The sequence below is a fragment of the Daktulosphaira vitifoliae genome, unplaced genomic scaffold (assembly GCF_025091365.1).
Source record: "Daktulosphaira vitifoliae isolate Bord-2020 unplaced genomic scaffold, ASM2509136v1 Scaffold_1, whole genome shotgun sequence".
Classification (NCBI taxonomy): domain Eukaryota; kingdom Metazoa; phylum Arthropoda; class Insecta; order Hemiptera; family Phylloxeridae; genus Daktulosphaira; species Daktulosphaira vitifoliae.
In genome coordinates this window covers 71,285,924-71,295,345 of record NW_026099572.1, presented here as the reverse complement: position 1 = coordinate 71,295,345, position 9,422 = coordinate 71,285,924, and the positions used below count along the sequence as shown (strand labels likewise).

Below are 9,422 nucleotides of genomic sequence, written 5' to 3'. Positions count from 1 at the left end.
TAATCTTATTAAAATAGTCAACTAGTTACTTGAAACTTGAGCAGTTTCTTTATACTAAAATTTCCTTATTTGATTGAAATATTATACTCATTTTAAAAAATTACTGTTACTTTCCTTACTCTAATGCAATAAAAATACTACTTCTTTTTTATAAATATGAATAATAAAAGCTATATGTTAAACATAATAAAGTATAATACAAAATAAATTAAAAAATAATTATTATATTTAATAAATTAACATCAAAAATTTTAATTAGCTTCTACTTAGGACAACTAAATCGAATAATTCTAAAGTTAGGAAGAAATCGTATGTCACCATCCCAAGTACGCAAGTAGAGTAGCTGTTCAGCATTAAATATACTCGGAACTTCTAAAAAAGATATAATATAAATTATAATTTCAATCTAATAATATATTAAGCAATTTTTATCAATTTAATTAATACTGATAATTAATTCAGCTAAATAATATTATGTATAAACAGATTCTCAAAAAATATTGATACATCACTAATGATGATTGAATAAATATCAATAATAATAATAATAAAATTTATAGATCAACTTTTAGCTAATATTATAAAATGTTACAAATACGTGACTTTAAAAACCATTATTTGTTTAATGTTTATGGAATTAAGTAGTTTATTAAAATAAATATTTGGGTATGATTATCAAAAATATTTTTACAAAGTATTTAATATTTTTTGATCAAAAGTAATGTTTAAAAATTTTTTTTAAATGTCAGGAAAAATAATACATTATTGATAATATATGCTTAGAGACCCTAAAATATAGTTTTTGTCAATAATATTATCGGCTTAACTATTTTTTTAAATATAGCAACAAAATTTAGAAAAAAATTCATAATTTTTAACTTAACAATTATTTTACAATTTACCTATACCAGCAGTTAAATATTCTTCGCGTTCCCTATCTACTGTGAGTCTTATTACATCTTCTCTACTAGCATATCTTCTATTAATTTTGTCTTTATGTTTGGCTTGGATTAAGTTTAATTCATTATCAAACCTTTTAAGGTATCTATTGAATAAAATAGTATTCATTAATACAAAATACTTATTTATAATAAATTATATAATTTACCTAAATTTTTTTTTAATTTTAATGTAAAAAATTTAATGAAATTATTAAACTGCTAAATTATAAATATCTTACTTTTCTATCAACATGGCAAGTAATTCTGGAGTATATTGACTAATAGTATTATCAACATTATCTCTGAACCAAATTAATTTCTCACACAATAAACTTGGTTTCGCTAAGTTATTTAATTTTTTTTTATCTCTAAATGCCGTTCTAAAAATAAAATCATAATGTTAGACATAGAAACTTTAAAATAAATATATACGTACTTATGCTTAGATTTTATAAGCTGTTTAGTTTTTCTACTGTTAGGATGATTTACAGTCATAATATTTGGTTTTGGTTTGCCCTAAGTCATAAAAACATTTTAGGTATTAAATTAAAATTATAAATGTCTCCATAAATTTGACAAAAGACTCACCATGATTTTTTCTTTAACTTACAGTTCTTAAAAATTAATTTAACAAGTTAAGAAAAGAAATTGATTGAAATAAACTCACGAGGCTTGTATAGTTGATAACAGGACTCATCATTTGATAATAAACTTCATTGATAAGAAAAATAGGAAATCATAATTCCGTTTTAAAGTTAATTCCGTTTTAAAGTTAATCCTATTCTGTTGAAACAGTTATTTCATATAAAATATTTTTTTTTTTGTTAATAGTACAAAACGATTTTACCGTAGCTTTAAATAAAATCGCAATTAAAAAAAATTAATTTAATTTTCAATTTTTAAAAAGTTCTGGAACATCTGTGTTCTTCAAACCTATAATTAATTAAAACTTTTTTGGATACTCAAAAATGATAAATTGAAATGAATGAAAAAGAGTGTCCCCACATTTTTTTTCCTATGAGTTATTTGAATTTAAAGCAAAAATCGCAACATATCTGTAAATTTCGTCATATTTTTGTTTAAATACATATCTGAATTTTTTAAATCAATATAAAATTAAAGCATTTAAATAATACTACAATATTAAAAATAGTTTATCCGACGATTGATCTTCTATGAGAAATTGGCCGTCAAAAAATAAAATCACATTTTTTTCAAAAAAAAAAAGTTTTATTTTCAATAAGTAAGCATCTTAACAAACATTTAATGTTTGAGTGGAATTTTAAAACATAGACACTGTAAAATTATAAACATCAAATTATTGTGAAACAGATTCAAATCAACATGATTTTTTATGATTTTTAATCATTATTGTCTAATTTCAATTATCTATAGTTATTCAACTGTTTTTTTATTTATCAATTTTATTTATTTAGGCATAATATTTTGACTGTAGCGTTGTTAATACGCTATTTTGTTGATATAGGACGCAAGAACCAGATTATCAATAAGAGGTTTGAATACATAATCCTTCCCCATTATTTTTAATCTCATTCGATTACATTAAAAAAGAAATCACTTCTCCCCAAATTCCCCTACTAAGGACCCTGTTTCAAAAGTATTCGATTTTTATTAATCTCAATGAAATAATTTTTGTATGTATAAAATTGTATTATTTAGTTGTTTTCAAGTCTTAAATACCATATAGCTACTGAATAAATAATGAAAAATGTGCAACAAGTGCAAAAAAGAAAATGTAACATTTGCATTACATATTTTTACACGTTTTTAAAACGGAAGACATCATACGACACTTTATGATATATAAATGAAATTAATTCAATAATTCTAAAACCTAGCAATTTTTGAATATTATATTATTTGTAAAGTATGAGGTAGGCTGGCTTAGTGGGTTGAAACATATTTTTAGGCGCATGGGAAGCTGAGTTCAACGAGATTTTTCTAGTGATTTTCTCATTGGTGGCGTCTGGTTTCTGGTGGAAGACGGCCATAATACCCGTCCCGTCTGTCTTTGGTTTAGCCAAGACACATCTTTGACTCCTAAATATGTGAAATTGAGATACCATCCTCTATAACACGTTCAGTTTGAGACATAGAAGGATATAAAACTGATCATTTTATTTATAAACTAATTCAAGTTATATAATATATAAGATTAAATTTAGTTAGGCCATTAAGTTCATACTATTTTCATTTCTTTCGTGGTATCCAATTACTGTTAAAATGGACATTAATAGTAATGTATACTTAAATCTAATTTGTAAATTAAAATGTAAGTAAGAGTTTTTTATTTCCGGACTCATGACTATCATAAATGTGATGACTAATAGCAATAATTTTATACACGTCTGTCCCGTCAAAAAATTTAAACCTCTTGTACATTTAATTTAATTACCCGGGAATAATAATAAAAATAATAAATAAAAAATTTTGCTTTATAATAAATAATTATATGTAATTAATTTTACATTTAACATCTACCTGAGTAAAAATTAAAATTCATGTGTTATAGAAAAGAGGAAAACCTTTCCTCAATAATTGATATTGTGTATCACTTTTGTTATTTATATCGCTCCATAATAAGAAATGACGAACAAAATAACAAAAGGTCATGAATAAATTTTAAAAATCGAATTATGCTAATCATAGTGGTCCTCATTGCTCTATAGACTGTGATATTATCAATAACTGCTCCTTGACCAGTCCTCTGTGGTTGGGTATAGTATAACTTACTATGATTATATAACTTAATATTATAATTTTTCCCTTTTATTTTAAAATGAGAAAAAAATTAGATTTAATAGTAATGTACAGACGCGTATACAGTATTTTAGAGTTGGAGACAACCTTCAAATTATAGTTAAAATGAGTATTCTAACCGAGAGATAATAGGTTTATAAGTAATAATTANTACTATGATTATATAACTTAATATTATAATTTTTCCCTTTTATTTTAAAATGAGAAAAAAATTAGATTTGATAGTAATGTACAGACGCGTATACAGTATTTTAGAGTTGGAGACAACCTTCAAATTATCGTTAAAATGAGTATTCTAACCGAGAGATAATAGGTTTATAAGTAATAATTATCTGTAATTCATTTTTTATGTAGTTAATAAAAAAAAAAAAACCAGCACAGTGGGAACATGGCATAGCTGGCTCCAGTATAGATTTAATCTGACAATGATTAAAATCACTATCATTAGAAACGCTTCGATGCAAATTTGTAGATAGTGTTTAATTCTAAGAAATTGGTGGATAATTACAAAAGCAACATCATCTTCTATTTCCTTAATTATATCCAGATTAGTAATTCTTAGATTCAAAAATATAATATATAATTTTTATAATTAATTCTTTTCAAATTAATATTGATTTTTACTTTTAATATGTCAAAAGTAATAATTTTTAACCTATATTTTTTAGTCCTTTAAAGTGAAAGTTTATAATAAAAAAAAATGAATTTATTACCATAACTTTAAGCTCAACCTACAAGTTTGAGATTGACATCATTAAATAGAAAAAAATGAATATGTTAAGATTAATATACAGTCAGCAAATTTTATAATTACTATTTATGCCTATTTTCTCATAGAATTAAAGGTGTCGGGACAAATTATTATTTTGAACTTATAGTATTTATTGTAAGCTTTAATTTGACATATGTTTAAAGGACGCAGTATTTCCGGAACACTTCCAAAATTTAGTTGAAAAAGTTCTACTTTTTATACTTATTTTTCAAGCTTTGAACGCCCCTTGTATAAAGGAAAATTGTCCAATATAAATAAAAAGTATGTTAAATGAAAGAAGTATATATAATGTATTTAGAAAAAAAATTTGTGTTGATATATACATTATTAAAAAAGTTATAGCAATTTAAAATTTAAAATGTAAAATCGAAAATTTTAACACAGAAATATAATTTTTTAACTTCGGCAGCCGTTTGCATGTAGAAGATAAGGTGTCGGGACAAATTTTTTTTTTTTCATTTTATAGTGGACAGTGGCGTGCCAAGGAATTTTAAATAGGGAGGGATGTCATAACTAATAGGTATTAATACAACTAAATACATTTAATGGGGGTGAAAGAATTATAAAAAGATTAATAAGAGGGCTTTAGAGGTCAAGCCTCATTAAAATATTTATTAATATTTTGGGTTTGGTATGATATGATGTAATGTTGTTATACAAATATACAATGTAATAATTACAACTTTATTCAATTATTGCTGTTAGGTCCTCGATGCTAGAAAAAAAACGCAATCAGGAGAGATATGACCTCTAACTTTCCCCCCTGGGCACGCCATTGTTAAAGGATAACAAATATAAGATACTTAACTGCAAAAATGTATCATAGTTGTATTATAGACATTGTGGATATTTCAGGTTTTATAGAAATATACTACAAATTTTACATATTTTAGCATCTCTAAAATATCTTCTCAGGTATCTACTACAATATAAAGCAAATCTTAATGTAATTATTATTATTATTGTTAATATTGTGGCACCACAGGCAATTTGTTGAATAATTATTGTTTAATTCAAAATTATATTAGTAATTATTTTGTGTAAATTAAGCAAAACATAATCAGTACCTTTTTACAATCAAATAAAAAATTAAACAAAACAGTTTAAATGAGGTCAAATTATATGCAATTTTAAATCAAGATTTTAAATATAGTATTATTTATAAAAAATTACTTTTATCTTAATCAGTTGATTTAAAATTAAAAAAGTTGAATTAAAAATTTAAACTTAAAATTAGAATACAAACATGCATTATATTTTTATTAATCTAATGAAAAAGGTTATTGTAAAAAGGAATTTTACTAAAATTGTTTTATAATATCTGATTTTTTAATTTATACTACCTAGATTTTAGGATCTAATGAAATAGTAAAAAAATTTATTATAATTAAGCTATAAGTCTACTTTATACATGTTTAATTTATTTTTCACAAAAAATATAGGTTTTGTTTACAAAAAAAACTTTGACTTTAAACAGGGAGGAAACTAACTTCAGACTATATTTTATCACCTGATAATTTTCCGATATGATTATTTTTAAAAAAGTAGCAAGACCTAAAATATATTCGATTTTAGTTGACATACATTTTAATTCAATTATAGAATTTATCTGCTGCGTAACCAATCATTTTTAGAAGGAAAAGTGGTATTTTTTTTATTAAAAAGTTATTGATAAATCAGATTAAGTACCAAAGAACCTTCAAGTTCAAAAAAAAAATTAAACTAAATTTATACTTATATCCAAAAGCTGATAAGTGAAAATAATGAGTTTTTTTTTATCGTTTATATAAAAAAGTATCCTTTCTGTTCAATTCCAAAAATTTTGAGGTCTTTATAAGCGCTTCAAAGATATTAATTAGCTAGATGCACCATCAGGATGATTTCAAATTTGTTTTTTTCTCCTCTAAAAAAATATTAGAAGTAAATCAGCTTTTAGAAAATAGTCACAGAAATTAAATAAAAATGAGCGAGGATATCAAATATTTATAAATAGTGTCATTCAAGATTTTAAAGTTCACCACGCCACTAAATACCAATCTAACTAACAAATTTTTTAGATGAAAATTTATGAACTAAATTAAACTTATTATATTAATGCTTATTTTTAAGTTTAATAACCACTTTAATTGCAGTGATAAGTATCATGGTAAATATACACAGTACAAAGTTCAAAATATCAAAATAATTGTTGTTTAGAAAATTATTAAATTAAAACAAAAAATAATTTATCTATGACATTATAAAAATAATTTTGTATAATAAATCAATAAGTCCCCTCATAGACTTTTTTTTATAAACCAGTCTGTATAATACATCTATACAACATATTTTTAAGCAACGTAATGCTTTTAATTCTAATTCAATCGACAATGAATGAAGCAATATTCTTATTAAAGCAATAATAATACTAAATTTTTTTTTTATAAGTGCATCAATTTTTTACGAAATCACTATAACAATAACTGACAGTTCAGCACATTACTATCCTGGCTTTCTAAAACGTGTATTAATCGGTTGACGGTCGCTACGTGTGTCGCAGCTCTCATAACAATGTGTATTATTTAAAATTGTTTCATCTTAAATTCTTAATTTTTTTTTACGTTGTGGGTAAATTTTTAATTATAATATCAACATGAATATTAGACAAAGTTCTGTTTTAACACCTAAAGAATCCAATAGTTCCACAGGTAAGACATCATAACTGTTTACCAAGGCTGAGCATTTACATGTTAAAAAAATAAAACGTTGAGGTTAATTTCCAAATTAACTAAACTGGAAGATTAACTTTAAGTATAAATAGATGCTTATTTTACCTAAATATGATGTTGATTTCATATTCATTACTAAAATGTAAAAATTAAGTTAAAATTGTTTTCTAGTCAAATAAATCAAGTTAAAAAAATTACATTAGATAGTTTTTTACTTAACGTAGTATTTAAAAGATTAATTTAACTTATCGAGTTAAAAAATGTGTGACTTACTGAACATTGCTATTTTCAAATTTTACATTTCGAACTTTTAATACTACATAGAAATTGTACAACTACTGAGTTTTTTAAATAATAAATAAAATTACATAATTCTAAAAAATAATAAAAACTCAATAGATCTAATTTTTTGATTCCTTTTTATAACTTTTTTTTTAGCTTCGATGCGAAGCTGAGAAGGTATTGGTTTTACTAAGATGTGTTTTTTTTTTTTTTGTCTGTTATCACTTTTTCTCAGCTCTCACCGAACCGATTTCTTTCAATGATACGTCAAAAGATCACAAATCGTATCTAGTCGAAGACATTACCCTCAAAAATTGAAAAAAATTCCCTCGTTCCCCGTAAATGGGGGAAACCTCCAAAAAAATTACAAATTTAAAAATCGCTAATTTTCGAAAATTTTTCAATTTTTTTTACTTTAAAGTGCCATAACTTTTTCAAAAATGAACATATCAATATATTTTTTTTTTATATGTGACTCTTTACTTGCCCACAGGGAGGAATTCAAAATAACACCTTTTTCACAAAAAATTAACTTTTTCAACTTAAGTTTTGAAAGTGTTCCGGAAGGTCTGACACTTTTATATATATCTTAAATTAAAGCAAATGTAATATACTTATCATGAAAAAAAAAAATTTCGGACTTTATTTTATCTTCAGGGTGAAAATGGCTACCGAATGCTATTTTTGTGTGAAAATTTTCGATTTTGTATTTTACATTTTTAACTTTATTATGCTATAACTTTTTGAAAAATGTATGGATCATTACAATTTTTTTATGAGAAGTAGTATTTTTAATATTCCTTTTTTCATTCGACATACTTTATCTTAATCAGGATATTAATAAGGAACTAGCAGTTTATGAAGCTTTTGGAATAATCCACCAATTTTTTAAAATTAAACACTATCTAAAGATTTGCATCGAAGCGTTTTTTTTTGATAGTGATTTTAATCACTGTCAGATATCATTATACTTGATCCAACTATGCCACGTCACCACTGTGCCGCGACCCCCCTGTGCTGGGTTTTTTTTTATATTTTAGCTTCGATGCGAAGCTGAGAAGGTATTGGTTTTACTAAGATTTGTTTTTTTTTTTTTGTGTCTGTTACCACTTTTTCTCAGCTCTCACCGAACCGATTTCTTTCAATGATACGTCAAAAGATCACAAATCGTATCTAGTCGAAGACATTACCCTTAAAAATTGAAAAAAATTCCCTCGTTCCCCGTAAAAGGGGGAAACCTCCAAAAAAATTACAAATTTAAAAATCGCTAATTTTCGAAATTTTTTCAATTTTTTTTACTTAAAAGTGCCATAACTTTTTCAAAAATAAACATATCAATATAATTCTTTTTTATATAGATGCATAATATCATTACCTTTCATTTGGTATATTTTTTTCATAAATTTAACCCTTAACCTGCCCACAAGGGGGGATTTAAAATGACAACTTTTTCACAAAAAATTAATTTTTTTAACTTAAATTTTGAAAATGTTCCGGAAGGTCTGACACTTTTATATATATCTTAAATTAAAGCTAATGTAATATGCTTTATCATGAAAAAAAAAAATTTCGGACTTTATCTTATCTTCATGGTGAAAATGGCTACCGAATGCTATTTTTGTGTGAAAATTTTCGATTTTGTATTTTCCATTTTTAACTTTATTATGCTATAACTTTTTGAAAAATGTATGAATCATTACAATTTTTTTATGAGAAGTAGTATTTATATAGATCTTTCATTCGACATACTGTTTTTTTAAATCGGACCATTTCCCTAAATACAGGGGGGATTCAAAACATAAAAATGCATATAGAAAGTAGAACTTTTTCAATTTAACTTTTGAAAGTGTTCCGGAAGGTCTGACATTTTTATATATATCTTAAATTAAAGCTAATGTAATATAATTTATAATGGTGAAAAAAAATTTCGGACTTTAT

The 9,422-nt window shown here is 24.2% G+C and overlaps 2 protein-coding genes across 2 annotated transcripts in view; one reads left to right on the top strand and one right to left on the bottom strand.

The window, feature by feature from the left end:
• Positions 1–204: 204 nt before the first annotated feature.
• On the bottom strand, positions 205–1,651 carry LOC126907810 (translation machinery-associated protein 16). The gene is made up of 5 exons (XM_050689419.1): positions 1,530–1,651; positions 1,378–1,457; positions 1,181–1,321; positions 903–1,045; positions 205–372 (listed from the first exon to the last, which is right to left on the bottom strand). The coding sequence occupies exons 1-5, from the start codon at positions 1,530–1,532 to the stop codon at positions 263–265; spliced, it is 477 nt and encodes a 158-aa protein (XP_050545376.1). The 5' UTR covers positions 1,533–1,651; the 3' UTR covers positions 205–262.
• Positions 1,652–6,979: 5,328 nt separating this feature from the next.
• The window catches only part of LOC126907607 (serine protease nudel-like), a 17,034-nt gene continuing 14,591 nt past the window's right edge, over positions 6,980–9,422 (top strand). The window contains exon 1 of the mRNA XM_050689007.1: positions 6,980–7,181. Coding sequence (XP_050544964.1) covers positions 7,127–7,181 — 55 coding nt within the window. The 5' untranslated portion in view covers positions 6,980–7,126. The remainder of the gene's footprint in view (positions 7,182–9,422) is intronic.